The sequence below is a fragment of the Barbus barbus genome (assembly GCF_936440315.1).
Source record: "Barbus barbus genome assembly, chromosome: 48".
NCBI classification, from domain to species: domain Eukaryota; kingdom Metazoa; phylum Chordata; class Actinopteri; order Cypriniformes; family Cyprinidae; genus Barbus; species Barbus barbus.
In genome coordinates this window covers 1,577,386-1,603,853 of record NC_136726.1, presented here as the reverse complement: position 1 = coordinate 1,603,853, position 26,468 = coordinate 1,577,386, and the positions used below count along the sequence as shown (strand labels likewise).

The window sequence follows — 26,468 nt, the reverse complement described above, 5'->3', positions numbered from 1 at the left end:
AACACTACTGCTAATATGCTTCACAATAGTACTTCACTCCTGCAGTGAACGCAAGACGCTTAGTTTAAAACTTATTTATGGTTGCTCATTTAGGAATTAGTAAGGCAGACCACGCAATATGCACAGTGATATAAAGTAAGAGTAAAATCACTTATCTTAGATGTTGATTTCAGATCTTTTCTGAAGTGCACTGCAACTGCTAAAGCAAGCACCGGCCAAGTATTTGAATGTTAAACAGTAAGCTCATTGGCTGCTGATACGAAAAAAAAACAATCAGCTGCGCCATGTGATAATGATGTCATTATGTCAGATTGAGTTTGACATGACATTTTCATGACAGAACTTTAGTATTTAGTTAATTGTATATATTTTTTTTTAATACGAGTATGAACCAAAAAATAAATAGTACAAATAGTTTATAGTAAATAAAAATGAATGTTTTAGCCATATTTTCTTGTACACGTGTTGCACCTTCATACTTTAATCTTTACATTTACTATTGTATCTGTACTACTTCTTCCCAAATTGGAGTCAATGGCAGCCCTATGAAGTGAACATAGGAAAATGATGAAATTTGGCACACTTGAAGAGATGGTCATGAATAGTGATCTGACCAAATTTGAGGTCTCTAGGACCAACTCTTTAGTGCCACCACCAGTTTGAAAATTCAACATTGAAATGGTAATAACTTTTGAATCTTTTTTTTTTTTTTTTTTTTTTTTAATTAAACTTAGTACACCTGACTCCTCTCCTCATGCTGATCACATTCAATATCTTACATTACGTCTGCACCCATTACAGTAGCAGCCATTTTGAAAAGTACAGAGGATGTATCCCGGGCCAAACTTTGATAAATGAAAATGAAACATGGCACACTCCATCAACAGCATGATATGAGGGCTCATGACAAATTTGGGAACAGTGCCAACTATGGATCGTGAGATTTTTTTTTTTTTTTTTTGCTTATAACTTATGAACAGTTAGTCAGAAAATCATAATCTTGGTGTCTATGGATTCTTTGGGTCATGCCGAATCTGTGGATGCCAGGATTAGACAAACCACTTGACGGTATGTCCCAGAGGTACCTGAGAAGTTTGAACACAGCTTGAAAACAGTACAAATTCATTACTTTGAATTGATTCTCAGTTGAACTTCAGCATCTAGGTAAACACCCATCTTCCCAGTGGTGCAACAAGATGGGTGACAGGCACTTGACCTGGAGATTGTGGGTTCGAGTCTGGTGTAGTGCAACTATAAAATTGCGCGTAATGTGCTGTTATCAGACATCCTAAATACAAAGTTCTAAAAGAAAAACTAGACTTAATTTTGATGTGATGTTGTTCTGCCAAACTACTACTCTTACCTTCTACTTGTTGATTTAGAGGACTTTTTTAATTCTCTTTTTTTAATTCTGTCATTTCATGAAATGGCACAACAGTACAGTGAGTGTAGGATGGCTAGCGGATGGCCACATGGCCGTGGGAACTAGGGGTGCTGAGGGTACTGCAGCACCCCTCGCCGCAGGGCCGGGTCTAAGATTTTCCTTGTGCCCCTCGATCATCCCCAATATACTTGATTTTTGTGATTGATTTGTGATTAATTATATTTTAAACTGACCAGAAATATAGTGCGGTTGCATTTCTCTTGCGCGCCTTGTGGTGTGCGTCCCTACATCTCCCCCTCACTGACAGAATGTCATGTGAAATGTTCACGCAATATTACCGTAATTTTAGATTCCGACCATTCACGTCCTCGTCCTTTTTATGAGCCGTTTTCCGAAGCTTTCTCGCTTCTCAAGACAGTCACTGACAATCACATAAGCACAGCTCTTTAACTGTGCTCTAGTCTCTAGTCAAACGCGCTCAAACCACTGTAGCCTAATGTAATCTATTAACTACGCACCTCATAACGTTTTAGGCAAGTACCATATTATGTCATTAAATATTTTAATAAGACTCAATTTGTATTTAACCTGAGCATGTTTAATAAAAAGACATTTTGGCCTGGTTTCACAAACAGGGTTTAGCCTAAACCAGGATTAGGCCATAGTTCAATTAGGACATTAAATGTAATTTTTATAAACATGACCTAGAAAAAAGCATTGCTGGTGTGCATCAGTTCAAGTTTCTTTCAGTTGAAACAGCTCAGATTTACATTTTTGTATGGGACTAGACTTAAGCCTTGTCTGTGAAACCGGGGGTTTAAGTTTAATTATAATGCCGCACCCACGATTATTCAAACAACGAACAAATTATACAGAGTGCAAAGAACATTTATTATCAAAGAATATCACTGAATTTAGTCTAGCGTGAGTGTAAGCAGTCTAAAAAAAGCTACAGTTGTAATAAATGAAGCTGTCTGCAGTGTATGTTGAATGAAACTTATTTATCTCACATGTATGTCTGCACTTTATTTTTCTGATGAGAGAATTCGCCAAAGTGCACGGACCAAAACTTTGGCACATCAGCGATGTTAATATTTAGTAAAATCCACTTAATTGATATTAAAGAAAAAATTCTTGAAATCACAAACAAAAATTGGTTCACATATAACTGTCTTCATTAATTTGTATATTCATCTATAAGAGTTTAAGTGTTTAATATTAGGACTGTCTAAAATCCCCCACCGTGGCCCCGCCCTGCAACATCAAGCCCCGCCCCCCAGCACCCCGCAGATAAAATATGTTCCCGCGGCTATGAATGGCCACGGTGTGGTGCTACACGAAAGTATAAGCATTTTTCCCAGCCCTAATTTTCAGATACGCAGGAAGCACAGGAAAGAGTCTTTGTAACTTCACTTAAGTTTGGCTAAAAGCCAAAACGATCTGTAAAGATGTTTGATTTTGCTTAATATTACAGGAGACCGGCCCATTGAGTTGATCAAGATGCGGAAACTTCTGTGCCAAATTACTGCATCTTTTTCACATTGATATTAGTGTCAAAAGTGCTGTTAAATAACGGAAAGCTGAGTTTACCTGTTAACTTAAAGTAAACTTGCCCAGTTAAACACCACACCGAGCGGTTTCAGACAGGCGATCAGTACACAAACAAGCACGTAAAAGAACAGAAAACAGTAAAAAAAAAAAAAAAAAAAACACTGATTCAGTAAAAGTGGATTATTTATTGGATTATTTGGCAATCCAAAATATAGTGTCCTAACATGATTTAATGGCTTGGTTCAATGGTTTGATCCTTAAGTTGACAGATATCGTCTATTATAAAGGTGCTTTAACATGTGATTATCAGTAGGTTTACTTTCACGCGGTACACTGAACGCTTCTCACTCGCAAAATAACCAGAACAGTCCATTCTCTTTATGGCAGAAGTGCAGCAAATGATATTATTAATTGACCTAGGACTTCAAAGTGTTTCTCTGACCTTGAGTCACTTGTCTATGCACATATCTATATACATCTTAATGAATAAATAGCACGTATAAGAGAAGCCCCATTACACCAGAGCGCATTCAGTCCCGGCACTTCTTCCTCTCTCTATGGCAGACTCGCACGCTGGGGCTGCTCTAGGTTCGTGCGAAACTTTTCCAGAAAGCGTGAGGCGAGTTCGTCATCCACCAGGCGGCCGTCACTGGACAAAGTGACAGTCATTAGCTGCTGAGTGCGGAGAATGGGGCCGTCTGGGTCCTGGGGGGCCAAGCTCAGTTCAGCCCTGGTGCTGCCCACGGCTAAGATGCAGGCTTGAGGAGGATTGATGACCGCACTGAACTCACTGATACCAAACATCCCCAGGTTAGAGATACTAAAACACACAAACACACACATGATTTGAGCAACAGGTCTAATACAGGAGGTCCAATCCTGCTCCTGGAGGGCCACTGTCCTCCAACCCTAATGAAACACACCTGAACCAAAGCAATGGAGCTCTGCGGAGTCCAGGCTGGCCCTCCACGAGCAGAATTACAGCAACACAAGCTATTGAAGCGCTCATGACATTTACTTAATCAAGCTCTAAAATCGGCTCGTTTGGATCCTGTGGATCTTACTCTTGTGGAATAGTGTGAGAGGGTGTTGAGACTGTTTGCCTATGCAATGAAGTTAGCCAATCAAAACAGTGGGCCTTAAACACCACGCCTCTTAAAAACACATTTCAGACAAAAATAACATATATTAGCTTTTTGTGCAAAGAAAACCTTGAAGCAACATGTTAAAAATAAAACAATCCATTTCATGACCTCTTTACATATTGAACTTAATGAAAATAAAGCAAAAACAATACATTAAGAATGACAATGATTCCAGTAATTGTTTGTCTTGACTACATCAGTAGCAGCACCAGCTCACGTTGACAAAATATATACATTTCTAGTCCTATTTATTTCTTGCCTGTAAAGTCTTGGAACAGTAAAGGAGACATGAACAGAGGTCACTGTACTATAAAAACATTCTGCTGATTTCTCAAACTCACAACAGCTGTCACTGTTTCTTTACTTCCTCTTTTTCCTTGCGTAATAGAGATGATGCGCAAAACATCCACCCCATCACCTGCTGACACATTATTAGACTAAAAATAATACTACTTTCCATCAACTACACGAGTGCTTGCAGAGCATTATTCGTTTGTTCCGGTTCATTCTTTGATAATCAAATTACAACTCAATTCGGGCTTAGGAAACAGACTTTTACTTAAAGACATGGATCCTACATTAACATGGCAATGTGTAAACAAGCATGTTCATTTGAATCTGTGATCAGAGTTTGTTTTCATATGTCACAACTCGTGTACTGTACTGTCGAACAGTTTAATGAAAGTTTACGTTTGCTTCTATTGATAAATGTGACTCTGAAGCACAAAACCAGCCTTAAGGGTCATTTGTTTTTGCTTTTTAATCTTCCCATTGATGTATGGTTTGTTATGATCAGACAATATTTGGCTGAGATACAACTATTTGAAAATCTAGAATCTGAGGGAGCAAAAAAATCTAAATATTGAGAAAATCACCTTTAAAGTTGTTCAAATTAAGTTCTTAGCAATGCATATTACTAATCAAAAATGAAGTTTTGATATTCATAGTAGGAAATGTACAAAATATCTTCATGGAACAATATCCTAATGATTTTTGGCATACAAGAAGTATATAATTTTGACCCATACAATGTATTGTTAGCTATTGCTACAAATATACCCCAGCAACTTAAGCGTTTTGTGCTCCAGGGTCACAAATGATTACGTGTAATTACCCTCCACTATAGCTAGGGTGACCAGATGAGATTGGTTGAAATTCGGGACGGGGGGGGGTAATGAATAATAAAGATAATGAATTTCAAACGAAAGTGACTGAACCAATCATGTTTTTATTAATATAAGTAGCCTACATATACATATGATTTTATATAGTATAGAAGTAACGTTAGGCTATTTTTATACTTCAAACTGAAGTTAATGAACCAAAAAAAAAAAAAAAACAAGATGCTGCAGCCAATGAGCAGCCGGCGGGGGCTGGTTGCCAGGCTGCAGGATGACTCAACCTTGCTCCACGGACAGTTTTTTATGTTTTATCAGACAGTAACTAATTAAGATTTTGCTTCAGTATAATTTTCGGGACAATTAGAGCGGGATTCAGGATTCGGGACAGCAGCTTAGATTTCGGGACTGTCCCGAATTTTTCGGGACGTCTGGTCACCCTAACTATAGCACTTTAAATATAGAATAATGGGTAGGACACGTTTTGTGGTCTTTGCCAAAACAATCTTGATGACATGAAACAAGACTTCATTCATCCCAATGAAAAGCTTAATTATTGACTGAGCTGAGCCCTAAAACATAACACTTTCATTTTGATTTGATTTTATGTGAGCTTTGTGCTTCACATGATTTGTGTTACTGCATGCATCAGACATGCACTGCAAAAATCACACATCTGATTGAAACAGGATGTGATATCAGCACTGTACTGAGGTTAAGATGAGGGTTTAGGGTGATTGACCCGACCAATGAAATCCTGGAGGCTGTAGGAAAAAACAAATCACTCATTATAACCACCTCCTTACGTAGCTTCAGTGATCGGATCACAAAGGCTTCTGATCTTAATTCCAGGTGTAAATACATTCAATGAAAATACCAGACCAAAACATCATTTTTTCCTACATCTCTTCTAATGAACAGGCCGAGGAGAGTTAGAGCGGATGACAGTACTGTAGGCTTCAGATCAGCTGAAATACAGAGCACTAGTCACATGTGCCACCTTTATTGCTTTATTGTGCTTCCAGTGTTTTTTAGAGATTAAAACCTAATCTCTATATAATTTAAATACATGAATTCTGAAATAATTTAAAACATGAAATAGTCAAAATGTGAAATTAAAACTTCTAGTAGGTGACAGCAAAGACTTTGGTGACAGCAAGTGACCATTAATGAGTGAGTCATTGAGATTCAACCGATTCGTTCAAACGGCTGATTCATTCAGGAACAGAGTATTTGACTGTGTTAATGAGTGAATCACTGAATCATTTATTCAACCCATTCGTTCAAACGACTGATTCATTCAGGAACAGAGTATTTGACTGTGTTAATGAGTGAATCACTGAATCATTTATTCAACCGATTCGTTCAAACGACTGATTCATTCAGGAACAGAGTATTTGACTGTGTTAATGAGTGAATCACTGAATCATTTATTCAACCGATTCGTTCAAACGACTGATTCATTCAGGAACAGAGTATTTGACTGTGTTAATGAGTGAATCACTGAATCATTTATTCAACCGATTCATTCAAACGGCTGATTCATTCAGGAACAGAGTATTTGACTGTGTTAATGAGTGAATCACTGAATCATTTATTCAACCGATTCATTCAAACGACTGATTCATTCAGGAACAGAGTATTTGACTGTGTTAATGAGTGAATCACTGAATCATTTATTCAACCGATTCGTTCAAACGACTGATTCATTCAGGAACAGGGTATTTGACTGTGTTAATGAGTGAATCACGGAATCATTTATTCAACCGATTCATTCAAACGACTGATTCATTCAGGAACAGAGCATTTGACTGTGTTAATGAGTGAATCACTGAATCATTTATTCAACCGATTCATTCAAACGGCTGATTCATTCAATAAGTACACCGTCGATTGCTCAGAGACACAAAACAGTGCTGTGATCTTTGTTTGGAACTATTTTCTTTGGCAAAATTTAGTAAAAACATAGCAATAAGTCTAAACTGTAAGTCACTTATTGCTTACTGGACTTGTATGAAATGATTATTAAATGTGTTCATGCTGATGTCTGCAGAAAAACTGTACTCTTTGTGTGATATAGATATAGTCCAGGTTATATGTGCAAAATTTAGAAGTTAACCTACTTGATAATGTCAGATCACACATCATTACAACAACACTTACCCTATTATTGCAGAAGATATACTGTATATCACACACCCCAGACTCCACTTTGAATGGAAAATGAATCATCCGTGATTGTGCCGCACTTGTTTGCAGATGAGCAAAGCTGTTCAAACTGATTCTCAAACCTGCTTTCCTGCAGTCTGTGTTCTGACTATTTTGTTGAAAGTTTTGTTAACGAATATGCTTCGGGGAAATGTATCGGAGTAAAAGTAAAAGTTGGCTGAAATATAAAAACTCAAGCAGGCTACAGATCCTACCAAAAAATACTTAAGTACTGTAACGAAGTATTATTACTAACTAAGTATTATTATTGGGGCAGTCGTGGCCTAATGGATAGAGAGTTGGACTTGTAACCTGAAGGTTGTGGGTTCAAGTCTCAAGTCCGGCAGGGATTGTAGGTGGGGGGAGTGAATAACCAACACTCTCTCCACCCTCAATACCACGACTGAGGTGCCCTTGAGCAAGGACCGAACCCCCAACTGCTCCCCGGTCTGCCAGATGGCCAGTCCACCCCTGCACTGAATAACGCATTTCTATGGACAAAATGCATCTAAAATAGTGGAGGAAACCGAATCAGATGCTGCGGGAGAAGTACGTGATCCAAGCTGCCCAAAACATGAAAATTATTTATTTTAAGCTTTAAGATAACAATGCATTAGCATAAAGGCTTTCCCTGTCAGGCGTTGTGACAGATGCGTGTGCGTCCTCAGAGTTTACGGTCATATGCTTATCTGTAAATGTCACATTCACGCGAGCATTTCTATTTTTGTGTAAAGTCCCGTCCTGACAGTCTGTGTTAAGTTTAATTTTTTTTACTGAATGAGCATCGACACGTGCACTCGTGTCAGACAGATAGAACACAGACAGGGAGACAATTAATATTCAACGCAAAAACATTCATTGTGCTGAAATATCTGTTGTTGTACGTTAAATCAAGGTTTAGAAGTCAACATGTAGTGCACATATTTTATGAGTAGGAACTATAAAAGGGATAACCGTGTAATTGTCTGAAAATAAATATCAGACGCTTCATATAGGCACCTTTTAAAGGATAAAGAAATGACAGTAAAGACGACTAAACTAGGCTATGTTCACTAGCCTATATACAGTGCTTAAATTTATTCAAACAAATTATGTAAGGTTTGTGCCACTGCTGCTCTATATTGGTAATTACCAAAAACCTTCTTTTTTTTTTAGCTTTCTGTATTGGTTAGTCCTTCAATATGCATAAGCTCTTTAGTAAAAGTAGGCTATTTCTAATGCTATAATATAATTATTGCTGTTAACTAAGAAAGAAAAGCAAGAAAAAAAAAAAAAAAAAAAAAAAAAAAAAATCAAGCACTTGTGTTTTTTTTTCCATATACCCAATTAGTCAAAAAGTACATAATACCAGCAAGAATGCAAGCTGTTATGAAAGACATAGGAGGCCATTTTTGTTATTATGTGAATAAATACTAATTTAGTTGTTTGCTTGTTATTTTCCCAATAAATAACATTTTTATATTTAAATAAAAATAATAAGTTCCCTGTCGATACTACACTCGTACTGCGTTGCTAGATGCTATGGGGAAAAACTCCTTTTTCTCAGAGGACTGAAGACTTTTTCAATCACGCAGTGTGACTGCACGGCCATTGGTTCGTGCAGTAATAAAAAAACGAACCAATGGCTCGTTTATAGCCAGATGACCCGCCAGAAGGGGCGGGGTCATCTGGCTATATAAGCGGGCGCTTCGCCATAGGAAAACAGATCAATTCTCCTTCAGCGACGACGATCATCCCTTCGCTGACACTCGAGACTGGAAGACGCTCGCCGTAGAAACGCCTCGCTGCGGATAGAAGCTGCCTTTTCCTCTGCACCCTCTCGCTGCTCTGCCTGCTCTTCGAGCCGCTCCAGCGACCTGTGCAGATACCAGCCTCGTCCCCTGCGGCCATCCGGTGAGTCTAAAATCAAATTTCTCTCAAAGAGCAAATTTCAAGCGATGTTGTTGCAAATGTCGCACTGCGAGTGTGGCTCGCGCAGTGAATTCTGCACGATGCAGAAGGGCAGTGAGCGCTTCGCCTCTGTGGGCAACGCCCACACAGACTGCGCGTTCATTGAGACAGAATGCTCACTCGAGTATGAGTCTCGCTCTTCTCCAATCGCTGGCCTTCTAGCAAGGCAGCTCCGCTCTTCCGTTTCTCCTCTCTCAGCAAGCTCGGAGAATGAAACGATAGGGCCACGGGGCTAAGTAACCGGTTTTGAGTGATCCCACGCCGGCTCAAGAGCCCGCGTGCTCACTCTTACCGTGACGCTCTGATCCGCCAGTGTTTTTACACGTGAGAATAACCGCCCCTCGTTACATGAGCGGCTATATCCTCTTGGGCGGACCGGAGTAGAAAGCTATCTTTGACAGCTTTGTGTGTGAGTCGCTAAAGCTGCTCCCTCACAAACAGACTTTCGTCGAAAGCCGCCCCTGATTCGCTCACTATAAGGCGCCACTGCCTTCCCCGCTTTCATGTTCCTCTTCTCCCAGTCACCTCGGAGGAAGGAACACTTAACTCGCGGAGCGGAGCGATCAGGCTTGAGTGATTGCACGTCAGTTTATCTCGTGTGCTCACTTTAATCTGCCGGAGTGTGTTAAACACGCGAGGATCAGCACTCCTCATCGCACTGAGTGGCACAATCCATTTATACAGATCTTACAATACTGCGCTGGTTGGCTGCTCTGGAAACTGAGAGATCGCGGGGCTGAGCGGGCAGGCTCGAGTGATTTTTGCGCGCTGGCATAGCCCCGCGTGTTTCACTCTGCACACAGCGCTTTGATCTGCCGGTGTGTTTGCACTAAGGATTAGCGCCTCTCGCAGCTCTTTGGTCTGCTCGCACTATTTTCACTATTAAGCTGTCCTTGCTGCGCTCGCGGTTGTACTACTTCAACGAAGTTGGTCCCGCCTCCCCTGCTCTCGTGTTTCTCCCCTCCCAGTTACCTCGGAGAAGAAATATCAAATCGCGGGTTTGAGCGTTCAAGCTTGAGTGAATTTACGCTGGCCAAAGCCCCGTGTTTCACTCTCCATACAGCTTTGATCTGACAGCTGACAGTCTGTGTCTTGCCCTGCCTCCCCTCGTCCGCTACGAACGGATCTGATAGGATGCGTGCATCAGTTTTTGATCTGCCAGGGTGTTAACACACAAAGATCATCAGCACCCCTCTTCTAATGAGTGGTTTGATCTTTTTAGGCAGATTGATAGAAAGGGCTGTCATTATGATTATCTCTGTCAGGTTCAGACTCTAGACCCCGCCCACGGGGGAGTTAACTGCTCCCCTGATGGAAGCATTGAGTCTAGCGCCGCGAAACGGCCTCTGTCACGCCTCTGAACACCCCGTTTAGCTCGGTGTGTCGACGGCAATGTGTTTGTGTACATACTGTTGTGAACTGGGCCTATTTATATAACGCCCACACAGCCGATCACCACTATAGTGAGGAAAAATAAAACGCAAACATTTTCAAAGGAATAATTTTCTCTTAACAGGTGTGTCGAGTCCCCACACGGCGACTCGCCACCCAAATTAATTCCAACACCCTTGCCACACGGGCCGAGGCCTGGCAGGCCATCCCCGGAGTGTCACAGTGGGTTCTGGGGATTATAGAAAGAGGTTATACACTTCAATTCGCTCGAGGACCCCCGCGGTACAGCGGCAGGGTCCCCACCTTAGTGCGAAGCAGCAACGCTCACGTTCTGCGAGCTGAGGTGGAGAAATTGCTGGTGAAAGGAGCTATAGAAATAGTTCCCCCAGCTCAGAGCGAATCAGGCTTCTACAGCCGTTATTTCCTCGTCCCCAAAAAGGATGGCGGCCTCCGGCCCATCCTCGATCTCAGACGTCTGAAACGCGCCCTCATGAGACGGCCATTCAGAATGACTACATTGAAGCAGATCCTCTCGCAGATTTATTTTTCGAAGAGCGAGGACGCGTTGGCCCACGAATGGCCCAACCTCCTTCTTTATGCTTTTCCCCCGATCGCTCTGATTCCTCAGGTAATCAGGCGGATCAGGGAATGCAAGCACAAGGTGCTTCTATTGGCCCCACTCTGGAAGAACCAGCTTTGGATCCTGGAGTTATCGCAGCTGCTAATAGCGGCTCCGTGGCCTATTCCCCTGAGGCGAGACCTCCTCTCCAAGGCGAACAGAACGATCTGGCACCCCCAGCCCAAGCTGTGGGACCTGCATCTATGGGCACTCGATGGGACTCTGTAGATCTCCCCGAGAATGTCCTGAACACCATTGAACAGGCTAGAGCCCCGTCCACGAGACGCCTCTACGCCTCTAAATGGTCAGTTTTCTCCGCCTGGTGTCAAGCCCGCGGTAAAGACCCGACAACATGTGACATATCAGTGATATTGTCATATCTACAGGAGCTGTTGGATAAGGGCCACGCCCCTTCCACGCTCAAAGTCTACGTGGCAGCTATAGCAGATTCTCACGCTCCTATAGCCGGACAGTCGGTGGGCCGGAACAACCTGGTTGTCCGTTTTCTGAGGGGATCTCGGAGGCTCAATCCGCCCCGACCCCTCACAGTCCCTGCATAGGACCTGCCCACGGTCCTGAGAGCCCTTAAGGGCCCTCCTTTTGAGCCACTACAATCTGCAAGCTTAAAAACACTGTCGTTCAAAACCGCTCTGCTACTAGCGCTAGCATCGGTAAAGCGAGTAGGTGACTTTACTTTACTTTTTACTTTTGTCATTTAGCAGACGCTTTTGTCCAAAGCGACTTACAAATAAGAAAAAGTAACTAAAACTAAAAAGTTACAACTCTATAAATACTATCTACCCACATATTTAAGAAAATAAAGAAATTAAATCAAATTAACACATGCATATAACAACAACATTTCAATAATAAACATATCAATGAAAAAATTAAATAAAAAGCTACTACTATCCCTTGCCGGTGTCCCTGCCCGGTGGAGTCGCACGGTAGAGTCGATGGTCTTTACACTCTTTGGTCTTCACACTAAGAGGGCTTCACACGATGACTGCCGCGACCGCTGCCGCGGTATAATAACCTTTATTATACCAATCTAACAAATGATCGTTTCAATTCAGCTGGACCCACTTTCCTGTTTATCAACTACAAATGGCCAAGCAAGTGCACACACTGACAAGATACACGATACAGTACGAGACCAAAAGCGATTTCAGCAACTCTCATCCTAGTAAACAAAATAAGCGTTTCCTAGCAACGGCAAATGCGCTAAACACTGAGACAAGTAAATACACTTACGAGCTGATTTTAAACTTCCACTGATAGACTGCTTCTCTTAAAGACCACTTCATTACACTGCCTTCTGCTGGCGCTTGAACCCACTTTCCTGTTTATCAACTACAAATGGCCAAGCAAGTGCACACACTGACAAGATACACGATACAGTACGAGACCAAACGCGATTTCAGCAACTCTCATCCTAGTAAACAAAATAAGCGTTTCCTAGCAACGGCAAATGCGCTAAACACTGAGACAAGTAAATACACTTACGAGCTGATTTTAAACTTCCGCTGATAGACTGCTTCTCTTAAAGACCACTTCATTACACTGCCTTCTGCTGGCGCTTGAACCCACTTTCCTGTTTATCAACTACAAATGGCCAAGCAAGTGCACACACTGACAAGATACACGATACAGTACGAGTCCAAACGCGATTTGACTTGCAGGCTCTCTCTGTAAACCCTGCCTGTCTTGAGTTTGGGCCTAACGACTCTAAGGTCGTCCTAAAACCAAAACACGGCTATGTCCCAAAGGCATAAATGTCACTTATACCCTTCTGGTTCTCACCCCTCGATATGCTCTTTAGATTTTCACCAAATGTGGCGTTGTGCATTATGGCCAAACATCTCCACTTTGGTCTCATCTGTTCAAAGGACATTGTTCTAGAGGTCTTATGGTTTGTTAGATGCAACTTTGCAAACCTTAACCGTGCTGCCATGTTTCTTTAGATAGAAGCAGCTTTCTTCTGGCAAGCCTTCCAAACATGCCATACTTGTCCCATATTTTTCTAACAGTACTGTCATGAATTTTATGATTTCACATGTTAGCTGAGGCATGTGGAGTCTGAGGTGTAGTTCTTGGGCTGTCTGCCATTTCTCTGAGCATTACACAGTCTGATCTGAGTGGATTTGCTGAGACGTCTACTCCTGGGAGGATTGGGGTCTGTTTTTGAATGTCTTCCACTTATGAATAATCTTCCTCACTGTAGAATGTTGGACTTCAAATTGTCTGGAAATGGCCGTGTCACTATTCCCAGATTGATGGCAGCAACAATTGCTTCTCTAAGATCATTGCTGATGTCTTAACTCCTTGGTATTGTGTTAACACACACCTGAAGACTCCAGAGCAGCAAACAGCCAAAACTTCTGTTGTTATTTAGGTGCTCACACTTGCTGATGATCAGTTAATCAAAGGCTTTTGATTAGCAGTGCCTGACTGCTACTTACCCTTGTAATTCCTGTGTTAAGAGTAAGGGTGTCCTAACTTTGTCACACATGGCTTTTCCATTTTGGCTTTATTTTTGAAAATAAACAATGACACAGTGCAATATGTCATGTGTTGTTGTTCAACTGAGGTTTTATTTTTTCAAATTTTAAGACCTGGAAAGAACCTGTTTTTTTTTTATAATGGAAAACCATGGAATTCAACAGGGTGTCCTAACTTTTTCACATGACTGTATTTGCAGTTTAGAGAGCTTCATTATAATGGAACATTGTGAGATTGCAACAAATTGAAGGGGGGTGACAGCTTTTTAGTGATTATATGCTTGCTTTCTAGGCTGTAATCAATTCAGAATTAGAATAAAAGTTGTTTTACGTGCTGCTAACAGGACCACATGCCCTGTACATGCAGCAGAGTTTCAGGAGTGACATAGATCCCACATCCCTGAATAAATGCGGGATTCACTTTGGAAATAGCTTGTTTGCAGTTAGGGTTAGTTGCTTAGCCTATATCCACCGCCGCGATAGCAGGCACGTATTTCAATTTAGTTGAAAAATCGCTCCTCTTCATAACATAAGGATCACGTCCAACATATGTTGTGACTATTTGTTTATACCTTTCTCTTGTAATAGTGTCTAAACCAGTACAGTACAGACTTTCCTCCATCTCATCCATTCCGCTTTTCACTCCCTGCCCTCCATCTGAATTTCACTCGTCCCCAGAATCATGTGATTGCAAACAAGCTATTGTAACTTCAATGAAAACACTGACCACTACAGTTCTTATAGAAACTATTGGTAGAAAGTTATACAGTTATACTACTCCTTTACTACAAACAACAGAAGGGCATTCACCTGAAGGATCCTCCCTGATACTCCTCAGGTAAGAGTTTCCCATCCCGAGCTTTCTGCGCCAGAGCCTAAAACAGACAAAACCACATGAGAACAGACTGCAGCTCTATGATAATGATGCACCACCACAATCATGAAGTGGCAACATCTCAGATCTCACATGCTTACATAGTCAGCGTTATATTGTCTGATGGAAACTCATCCATATGCACTGTGATCTGCTTTTGCTTTAACTCTGCTGATTGTTATATGATGTTAAGTGACCTTTGCGGTGGCAGCGATCTCCTGCAGCCCTTTGTTAGCAGCGTCTCTGATGATAGGCGTGATGAGGCCGCGGGGCGTTGCCACGGCGACCGAGATGTGGATGGAGTCCAGAGGCTGCGGCCCGTCTCCGGACCACATCACATTTACCTCCGGCATCTCCTGCAGGACACAAGCAAACCTTCCTTTACACGCCAGAGCGCAGCAGACACAGCTGATCGCGGGAAATATGTAAATATCTGGTATTACTTCTGAAGGGCTGCACAAATATATAAACGATCCGTCATTCGGGGTCAGACTGCATCCCATCTAACACTAACGGTCTCTAAATGCAGGCAGCATTATAATCATTACTAACACTACTACAGAAGCAATGGTTTCACTATATTCAAATACTCCTAATATATGAAGCTGTGAATATTTTATGTTATTATGACATAATGGCACACTTGGGAAGCTAAAATATGCCTATAACACCTGACGAGTTTGTTTCCTGTATTTAAACCGCTTGTTTACACTATAGAAAGAAAGAAGAAGAAAAAATGACATGTGGCCAAGTATGGTGACACATACTCAGAATTTGTGCACTGCAATTAACCCATCCAAAGTGCACACACACACTGCAGTGAACACACACACACACACACATCTGGAGCAGATAAATGGCACTTAATGAAGAAAGAAACAAACGACTGAAGTGGCCAATTAAATTAATGACATCAGTTTTATTTCACATAAAAGAACTTGATGTGAATTTTTAGAATTTTCTGAATGAATTCTTAGATACAGTGCTGTCGTTCATGGAAACTTACTCTGAGTGAGACGGCAGCCGCTTTGATGATGAAATCATTGACTGACACCTTGATGTTCTCTGAACACACAAAACATCAGGTTAAGACCACAAACTGCACATGGCCGAGACGCTTTCACACTCAACATCTCCTTCCAAACTAATTAATCTGAGCTTAACTATCAGTGGCTCTGATGTTTTCACACTGAAATCATGTTTCATCACTCAGACTGACAGGGCAGTCCAAGCACATGTTTCTTTAGTATTTTTACAAAGTCAAAAGACAAAAAGTCTCTGTAAACACACCTTTAAAAATGGAATTCATTAAGAAATAATCTTTTTAAATCTGAATTGGAACTGGAATAGTTTTTTCTCTGAACTCCAGGTTTTTGGGGAACAGAGGCCAATGGGAAGGAAGGAATTATCACTGATCACAGACGTATTAATGAAAAACAGCAGATAAAGCTCAGAGCTCAGCCTAACACCAGTCATCCGTCTGGCTGATGCGTGTCATGTAAGTGAAGGTCTGCACCTGCGGCCAGCTGCTTGCGGAGCTTCATGACGGGCCCGAGGTCACAGTCCATTGAAGCGTACGCGTGAGGTATGGTGCTCTTGGACTGCGTCAGTCTTTGAGCAATGACTCTCCTCACATTAGAGGCCGGGATCTCAGTGAACGTGCCCTGAAACACAACGCATCCCAGGAATCATCACTGCAAAGACAGTCATACCACAAACACATGCTACTCCCCCTCTTATATTTCAAACACAGTAGTTCATGTAGAATAAACTCTCCAGGCCTGAAGCCACAGCCTCTCCATGATTTCTACTGAAAGGGTTCATTTGACAGCAAAGCTTAATGCTAGAGAACTGTGTGGTGTAGAATGTTGTTGCAGCAGCAGGATGACAATCATGGGCTCACCGGCGCTCCAGGTTTCCCGGGCACAGACACCGGAGGGAATGAGGGGCGTCCGGAGCTCGGGGCGACGGCTGGAGCAGAGACTGTGAGTGGAGCTGGAGCGGGACGGCCCTCACCTCTCTGACCCAACAGCTTCAGAGCGTCTCTGAACACAGACAGCGCAGGTAAATCACTGGACATCAGCTGGACAACACAACTTAATGTTCTCCTCCAGACAATGTGCAAACTCAAGTCAATAAACCAAATATAAATACACAATGTGTGCAAAAAAGGCTTATATAAACATTGCAATATAAATTGCACATAGCTTTTCACATAAAAAACAACAACAGAGTGTAAATTAAATCACTGAATTATAATAAGTGATAATAAAGAAGTGTTAATGTAAGAATGATCAGCAGGAACACACACATCCACTCCCCTCATCAGTGTAACAGTGTCATTTAAATATCAAGACTTTAAATTCAATGAATATATATATTTGTTGTGATCTATAAATTACCATAAAATCCTTATGACTCAAATATTTTTTACTGAAAACATGAAATTGTGTGAGATCGTTTTAAATCTGGCTGGAGCAGCACGTTTGATTCGGGCCGAATGTAAGAATGTGCTGCAGCTCTGAACAGAGACTGAAGGAGAGAACGCTTCAGCATTACTGCACAGCAGATCATTCACATACGAGTCAGATCTGTGCGAAACAGCCCGACTGTGATTCACAAACACTGGAAGCAGCCTCTAGCATCTCATTTAAGGCTCATAAATATCCATTTGAAATATATTTGGCACAAGAAGCCTAGGCTGAAGATACAGGCTAACAGACCAATCAAATTTTCAAGGAGAAATTGTATAATAATGTTGATGATGATATCACTCCTGTAATATAACGGGATCTCTGGATAATCTAATATAAATGCATACTGAGTCTCTTTCTCTTGCAGCTGAACTCATCCTCAGATCTTCGGTGGACACGAGGTATTAATAGGTGTCAGTGTCTTTGTTTCTATGGACACCCAGAAGGAGGAGGCTGCATTGCCATGGTAACGTCTGTCAGTAATGAGACGGTTCAGTGGGATCCTGTGTGTGAGTGAGTGAGAGAGTGAGTGAGAGAGAGTGAGAGAGAGAGAGAGATAGAGTGAGAGTGAGAGAGAGTGAGAGAGTGAGTGAGAGAGAGTGAGAGAGTGAGAGAGAGAGAGAGAGAGAGAGAGAGAGTGAGAGATAGAGTGAGAGTGAGAGAGAGTGAGAGATAGAGTGAGAGAGAGTGAGAGAGAGAGATAGAGAGATAGAGTGAGAGTGAGAGAGAGAGAGTGAGAGAGAGAGAGAGAGAGAGAGAGAGAGAGTGAGAGAGATCTATAGGTCTCTCAATTCAATTCAAATAGCTTTATTGGCATGACAAAAATACATTTTGCATTACCAAAGTGTTGAGACAACAAAGAAAATGGTTTAGAACATCTGAACGTTTATTTAAATATTATAACTAATGTTATAATTAATATGGAAATGTCATATAGACACATATAGGTATAAGGGAAAAAATATATAATACAGAAGTGTAGCAACTACTGGACTTTAATTGTAACATTATGTTCATGTGTAAGAGTATTTTAGTTGTGTGAGTGTTCTTGTTCAAATGTTATTTTAATTCCTATATTGTTCCACATTACACTGTTATATATGTTCTCTTCTCCTATGCATGCTTTGGCAATGCAAAATGTGCTTTTGTCATGCCAATAAAGCTAACTGAATTAAACTGTGAATTGAGAGAGAGAGAGAGAGAGAGAGAGAGAGAGAGTGTGTGTATATGTATGTATATATATATATATATATATATATATATATATGTATATATATATATATATATATATATATATATATATATATATATATGTATATATATATATATATATATATATATATATATATATATAAAAAAGGGCTCCAAACTGCGACTAAAATGGTCGCATTTGCGACCAAAAATATTAATTTGCGAGTGAAGTTTTTGCTGAGGTCGCCACTGGCGACTATATATAATTTGCATGAAAGGACTTTTTTCCCGATTGTTTTGCGCTCACATCTTTTGTTATGTTCACGTATTAAACTTACATAAGACGATGCGCATCAAAGTTTTACTGGAAAAGAGTTTCAAACAGTCCTCGTCTCTGCCGCACACAGTCTGCTGAACGCAGTGAGAGAGACCTGAAAGGGCCTGTTTACACCTGCTCACTTCATGCATTTTCTCTGATCGGATATCTATATGATTTGTTAAAACGTTTCCCCATTTACACTTGGCCACATAAATGTGTCTTCGCAAAACGGATATAAATCCGTTCTTCAATTCCCGCTTCATATGCAAATATAACGGAGTTCACATCAATGAAAGCAATGGATAATTGTATTAATTATCAGCTAATTTCAATATCAAGAGAGCGCGCGGCATCAGCACTGGAAAGATAGGCTAGTCTCGCTACTTTTAATGAAGAAGATTGTGTGTTGAGCGTCTGCGACTTACTTTCAGGTTCATTCAGTTTGCGCGTCGCTTGCTGAAGAAATACTCCTCATCCGCGGTGATGCTTGTTGCATTGCGCTGTCATATCTGACTATAATATGCCATATAGCCTATAAAACGCTCTCACACGTCTATTATTTTAATATTATGGGAGGAGTAAAATTACCATATGTGGTTTCAACAACCAGATGCATTTACACTTGTCCGGTTTCGCCCAGACCTCCTCCTGAAGTGGTTCCAGCGATTGGATTTATATCCGTCTCGAATGCGTTTCGGACGGCATTTACACCTGGTCTTTTCAGGATCAGATAGCTATCCGATCAGGAAAAAAATGCATGAAGTGACCAGGTGTAAACAGCCCCAAAGTGCAAGTGCAGAAAAGCCGTGTCTATTTCGTGCACAACTTGAACAAACTTCAACAGGTAAAGCTGTCAGCTCTGTGGATACTGGCAATATCGTCAACAATTCTCGTTTATAATCATTACTAATATGGCTTCTTCTTATCGAGATCTTAGTCTATATGCTGTGTTCTGTTAATGCATGGACTTCCTGTTATTTGAAGCGCACTTGCCATCCAGTAATCGCAAAAAGCTTTGTGCTGTCTTACTTTTTAATAAACAAAGTATCAGCTTTAAAATGTTACGAAATTCAAATGATGCGGTTTGGGTGCTCTTTAATGCGGAGCACAAGCGCACACTTTGGGTAATATAAACACCAGTACCCCGCGTCCACACGGTCCGTGTATGCGTCCGGATCGCGCGAGCGGAGAGTATCGCACTTAATGCTCAGGCGCGATCTCTTTAGCACCTCAGTTAAAGCAGCAAGTGAACCCTTTATATATTTCGATTTACTACTATAGTATGAAATGAACATGATCAAAAGGTAGGCAATAAGAAAGCCTATAGTACAACTTACTGAAATGTTTTATGTAAAAGCTCATTCAGTGTTTCAAACTGAGGAAATGTATAAAGCTTGTAAACATTGCATTGTAATACATTTACCTCAGAATAACCACTCAGTGTCCATAAACTCATCAGTCAGCTAGAAAAATAACTATAAAGAGGAGCGTTTTGCTATATTCATGCGCTGTTGCATATTAATATTTTTACTTATTCTGTTGTACATGATTCAACTCCTCCTATAAAATTGCATTTTACTAATGAAGAAAAACAGACTGAATGTGTGAAAGACGTGACAACATTTATAGGATGCACTGCACTCAGTTGCCAAGTGATGCTTATGGTCCATGATATTGGTACAGATTCTGTGTAACGAACAATTCTTTGTGACTGTATATTTCAAGTTGTAAAAGACATTTAATTCACACTTTAAGTGAACCTTAGTCCCCCGGTCGACCTGATCATCTACAAGATGGATTAAAATGCTGATAAAGCCTAGAAAAGATAAGACATAAACACATGACAAAATGATTGAAATGTTAAAATAGGGGGGAAAAATAAAATGATAATAATAAAATAAACCACTTTTATTCTGTGGCACCTAAAAAAATAATTTGGCGCCTAAGTTTTTCTTTTATAGGAGCCAATGGCTCCTTACTCGATTTTTTTTGTCTGGAGCCCTGATATATATATATATATACAGTTGTGGTCAGAATTATTGAAACCCTTGGTAAATATGATCAAAGAAGACTGTGAAAATTAACCTGCTTTGTTAATCCTTTTGATCTTTCATTTAAAAAACTCACAAAAAGCTAACCTTTCATTGGATAATAAGAATTTAAAATGGGGGGAAATATCATTATGAAATAAATGTTTTTCTCAAACACACGTTGGACACAATTATTGCACCCCTAGAAATTCTTAAGAGTAAAATATCTCTGAAGTATATTCCCATTCATATTCCAAATTTTGAGCACTCTAGGGTGATTATGAACATGAAATTATCCAGCCATGGCTTCCTGTTTCACAGAAATATAAATAGGAGGGAAAACAAAGCCCAAATTCCCTTAATCATCCATCACAATGAGAAAAAACAAAGAATATATTTCTGATGTGCAGCAAAAGATAATTGAGCTTCACAAATTAGTGAAGTGGCTTTAAGAAAAGAGCTAGAGCAGTGAAAATCCCCATTTCCACCATCAGGGCAATAATTAAGAATTTCCAATCAACAGAAAATGTAATGAAACTGCCTGGAAGAGGACGTGTGTCTATATCGTCCTAATGCACGGTGAGGAGGAGAGTTTGAGTGGCTAAAGACTCTTCAAGGATCACAGCTGGAGAATTGCAGAAAATAGTTGAGTCTCGGGGTCAGAAAACCTTAAAAAAAAAAATTGTCAAACAGCCCCTACATCAGCACATGTTGTTTGGGAGGATTTCAAGAAAAATTCTCCTCACTCATCCAAAAACAAGCTCCAGCATATTCAGTTATCAGACAGGACTGGCACTTCAAATGGGACTGGCTTCTATGGTCAGATGAAACTAAAAAATGAGCTTTTTAGCAGCAAACACTCAAGATGGGTTTGGTGAACACAGGGATAAAAAGTACCCCATGTGTACAATGAAATATACTGCTGTATTTGTGATGTTGTGGGCCTATATTTCTGCAGGAGGTCCTGGACATCTTGTTTAGACACATGGCATCATGGATTCTATCAAATACCAACAGATAAAAAATCAATAAGTGACTGATTCTATTAGAAATCTTATAATGGGCCATGTTTGGATCTTCCAACCAGACAATAATCCAAACACAAACCTCAACAACAACACAAAAATGGGCCACTGAGCACACAACCAAGCTTCTGCTGGCCATTCCAGTCCTCTGACCTGAACCCTGTAGAAAATGAGTGAGGTGAACTGAAGAGAAGAAGCGCCGTCATGGAGCTGTGAATCTGAAGGGTCTGGAGTGATTCTGGATGAAGGAATGGTCTCTGATCTCTTGTCAGGTGTTCTCTAACCTCATCAGGTATTATAGGAGAAGATTTAGAGCTGTTAAACTGACAAATGGAGGTTTCAAAAAGTATTGAATAAAAAGGTGTCGTTAATTGTGACCAATGTGTGTTTGAGAAAAACATTTATTTCATAATGATATTTCCCCCCATTTTAAATTCTTATTATCCAATGAAAGGTTAGCTTTTTGTGAATTTTTTAAATAAAAGATCAAAAGGATTAACAAAGCAGGTTAATTTTCACAGCCTTCTTTGATCATATTTACCAAGGGTTTCAATAATTCTGACCACAACTGTGTGTGTATATATATATATATATATATATATATATATATATATATATATATATATATATACACACATGTGTGTGTGTGTGAGAGAGAGAGAGTGTGTGAGAGAGTGAAACCCCCATGAAGATCATTAAACTAAAAAAAAAAAAGATTTACTGGGTCACAGTATATGGAAATCTACAAGATCACACACACACAAATATATATATATATATATATATATATATATATATACACGAGCGAGAGAGAGAGAGAGAGAGAGAGAGAGCAGAAGAGTTCACAGCATTTAAATCTTGATCTGTGCAAGTCTTTGTATGAGAGTGAGGAAACAATCACAGATTTATACACTATGACACCTGCCCATCTGTGTGTGTGTGAGAGACTCACTCTTTAGTGATGAGGCCGCGTGGACCTGTAGCTTTCGCCAGGTGAGGATCCAAACCATGAGTGGTCAAAATGTGTCTTGCAGCTGGACTCAAGCGCAACCTGTTCACAGTCACAGAAAAACACACACTGATATCAGACACACACAATACAAAGCAAGTAAATCCCTGTGAGACCAGCATGTTATTGGGTGCCATCTCACATTGATTCAGCAAACACTGACAGCACCTGCTGAGACTCACATTAACCACTGACATGTTCCGCTGGCATTGAACAATACTCTTTTGTCTTCATTTTATTATATTATCATCAGTGTTGGGGTAGCGCAAGTTATGTAATCACATTACTTTTTTCAAGAAACCAGTAAAGTAACGCATTACTTTTACATTAACAATGAAATATCTGAGTTACTTTTTCAAATAAGTTTGTTTTCCTATTTATTCCCTGACACCTTTCCTGTCCCCGTGTTGAAAGAATGCAGAGGCATTTTCTTCAGCTTGAGGATTATTCATTTCACTCTTGGTGTGAAAGGGCCTTTACTGTCGCCAAAAAATATAACTTTTGGGTTTTCTGTTATTAAAAATAAATAAGCAAGCCCAGCCCATGTGATAAAAAGTAATACAAAAGTAATGTAATGGATTATTTTCCATAAAAAGTAACTACGTAACGCAATTATTTACTTTTTTGGAGCAAACCTGCAGCGTCTGAAACACTCGGCCATCCTCCACACAAGCCTTGTGCTTTATATATATAATAACATCTGGTCACACCAGAGGTGTAGGAGTGCCTGGAGAAGTGGGTATACTCAATTTATGCCCCCAATTTTTTTTTTAAACAGGATGAACGACCTGTGTCACAAATAGTGACGTGTAAAACTAGTCTTGCATATTTAGTTCACTGCAAAATGGGCCAGTAATATTTACACATGGTCACTTAGCTTCTGCTGCTTGAGTAAGGATCATTATGAAAATAATATTATCCACAAAAGAGATGCATATTTTGCAATAAGTAAATAAATAAATATATAAATACACTGCAGCAACTGACATGAGGGGATCAGAGCGCTCTCTGGGTCTCTAGTAAAAAATCCCTCGGTGCCAGAGGAACTCTCGATCGTGAGGGGATCAGAGCGCTATCTGGGTCTCTAGTGAAAAAATCCCTCTGTGCCAGAGGAACTCTCGATCACCAGGGGATAAGAGCGCTATCTGTGTCTCTAGTAAAAAATCCCTCGGTGCCAGAGGAACTCTCGATCACCAGGGGATAAGAGCGCTATCTGTGTCTCTAGTAAAAAATCCCTCTGTGCCAGAGGAACTCTCGATCACCAGGGGATAAGAGCGCTATCTGGGTCTCTAGTGAAAAAATCCCTCGGTGCCAGAGGAACTCTCGATCGTGAGGGGATCAGAGCGCTATCTGGGTCTCTAGTGAAAAAATCCCTCGGTGCCAGAGGAACTCTCGATCGTGAGGGGATCAGAGCGCTATCTGGGTCTCTAGTGAAAAAATCCCTCTGTGCCAGAGGAACTCTCGATCACCAGGGGATAAGAGCGCTATCTGTGTCTCTAGTAAAAAATCCCTCGGTGCCAGAGGAACTCTCGATCACCAGGGGATAAGAGCGCTATCTGGGTCTCTAGTGAAAAAATCCCTCGGTGCCAGAGGAACTCTCGATCGTGAGGGGATCAGAGCGCTATCTGGGTCTCTAGTGAAAAAATCCCTCGGTGCCAGAGGAACTCTCGATCGTGAGGGGATCAGAGCGCTATCTGGGTCTCTAGTGAAAAAATCCCTCTGTGCCAGAGGAACTCTCGATCACCAGGGGATAAGAGCGCTATCTGTGTCTCTAGTAAAAAATCCCTCGGTGCCAGAGGAACTCTCGATCGTGAGGGGATCAGAGCGCTCTCTGGGTCTCTAGTGAAAAATCCCTCGGTGCCAGAGGAACTCTCGATCACCAGGGGATAAGAGCGCTATCTGTGTCTCTAGTAAAAAATCCCTCTGTGCCAGAGGAACTCTCGATCGTGAGGGGATCAGAGCGCTATCTGGGTCTCTAGTAAAAAATCCCTCTGTGCCAGAGGAACTCTCGATCACCAGGGGATAAGAGCGCTATCTGTGTCTCTAGTAAAAAATCCCTCTGTGCCAGAGGAACTCTCGATCGTGAGGGGATCAGAGCGCTATCTGGGTCTCTAGTAAAAATTCCCTCTGTGCCAGAGGAACTCTCGATCACCAGGGGATCAGAGCGCTATCTGGGTCTCTAGTAAAAAATCCCTCGGTGCCAGAGGAACTCTCGATCACCAGGGGATAAGAGTGCTATCTGGGTCTGTCTTCCAACGATGTCGTCCTCCCCAACAAGAAACTAGATGAACTCACGACGTCCTTAGCTCAATGATTCTCTGTTGTTCAACCACCGTAACAAGCTTTTTGTTCAAACATAAACAAATATGGCGAGTACAGTCTCGCGTGACACTACGTCCCAAAAACTCACTCAAAATACTCAAACCAAAAAACAAAACGTATTAAAAACACTCAAGGTGAATTCCTGACAAAAACACTCACAAAGTAAATAAAACAACCCCTTTTCCGGTGACTTTTACTAGAGGAAACTCTCAAACGTATTTGTATACAGACTTTATAAAAGGGGTTCACACTCTTAATGAGACATCTACATACACACTCAAACCAGTGTATGTGTCCTATTGAAATAGGTATTTAAAGATTCATAAAATTATTCTCATTTCTCATAGTTTCTCATAGTCATTATGTTGTATGTTGTGGACCCATCAAAATAAAGTGTTAGAAGATATTAAGCAGACAGTCTACTAATACTCTATTGACTGCTAGCTGACATGTAGTTGCAAAGTCACTTACTGTTAATAGATTGTCTAAAGTGCACTACAGAAATAAAGTGCTACCTAACATTTAGAAACAACAGACTCTGACAGAAAATATCCCGTTGCAGATACTGACTGTTTGAGTGCTGAAGGTGTTGTGGTCGGAGGAGGGGCGGGGTCAGCCGCAGTGGGCAGGGCTGCAGGGGGCGGAGCCACCGTGGGTGTTACGGGCTCCTGTGCTGGAATCTCCACTTGTTTCCAGTCTTCACCTTCACTGACCATCAGTGCTATGAGCGTCCCCAAGCGCACACCTCGACTGCCCTCCTGCACCTGAGACAAGCACAGCAATGAAGTTGCTTCTTTATTGGGTCAGCTGCAGTGAAGTCACATCTGTGTATGACTGCGGCATTAATATGCATACTCTGTCACCTTAAAACAGGTGTTTAATAATATTTGTGCCTGCTAGCATCACCAAATGGTCTCCAAACAGGTTTCCCTAACATCAAGTCACAGGCTGGAATCAATAGTATTATTGTGGCAATAGAGTAAAGCATTGAACAGTTGTCAAAAAGTCAAGATATTTTAGGGTTTGTTGATCTGTCTGAGGTCTGTCCTCTCTGTCAGACACACACTTACGAGTATTTTAGCAAGGACTCCATCATCACTGGACTCCATGACCACCACAGCTTTATCTGTCTCAATCTCACAGAGAGCGTCACCGGCGGCCACTTCATCACCTGCTCAACACACACACACACGTCAAACCAGCATTACAACTGTTACTTCTCAGTAGTTTGGTGTTTGTGTATATTTGTTAGCTCCTCCAGACACATTCCACGCTAATACAATAGCTACACCATTTTTTTATTTTTCAAAAACAAACGCAGAAATACAGGAAATTGAAGATAGTCAAAATTAAGTA

General features: G+C 40.9%; 1 protein-coding gene across 3 annotated transcripts in view; it reads right to left on the bottom strand.

Moving 5' to 3' along the window:
• Positions 1–2,256: 2,256 nt before the first annotated feature.
• The window catches only part of pdhx (pyruvate dehydrogenase complex component X), a 29,743-nt gene continuing 5,531 nt past the window's right edge, over positions 2,257–26,468 (bottom strand). For all 3 annotated transcript variants that reach the window (XM_079412227.1, XM_079412229.1, XM_079412228.1), the window contains 9 exons: positions 26,183–26,283; positions 25,683–25,876; positions 22,734–22,832; positions 16,646–16,787; positions 16,259–16,406; positions 15,749–15,807; positions 14,940–15,098; positions 14,679–14,743; positions 2,257–3,755 (listed from right to left, as the gene is read on the bottom strand). In XM_079412227.1, coding sequence (XP_079268353.1) covers positions 3,491–3,755; positions 14,679–14,743; positions 14,940–15,098; positions 15,749–15,807; positions 16,259–16,406; positions 16,646–16,787; positions 22,734–22,832; positions 25,683–25,876; positions 26,183–26,283 — 1,232 coding nt within the window. In that variant the 3' untranslated portion in view covers positions 2,257–3,490. The remainder of the gene's footprint in view (positions 3,756–14,678; positions 14,744–14,939; positions 15,099–15,748; positions 15,808–16,258; positions 16,407–16,645; positions 16,788–22,733; positions 22,833–25,682; positions 25,877–26,182; positions 26,284–26,468) is intronic.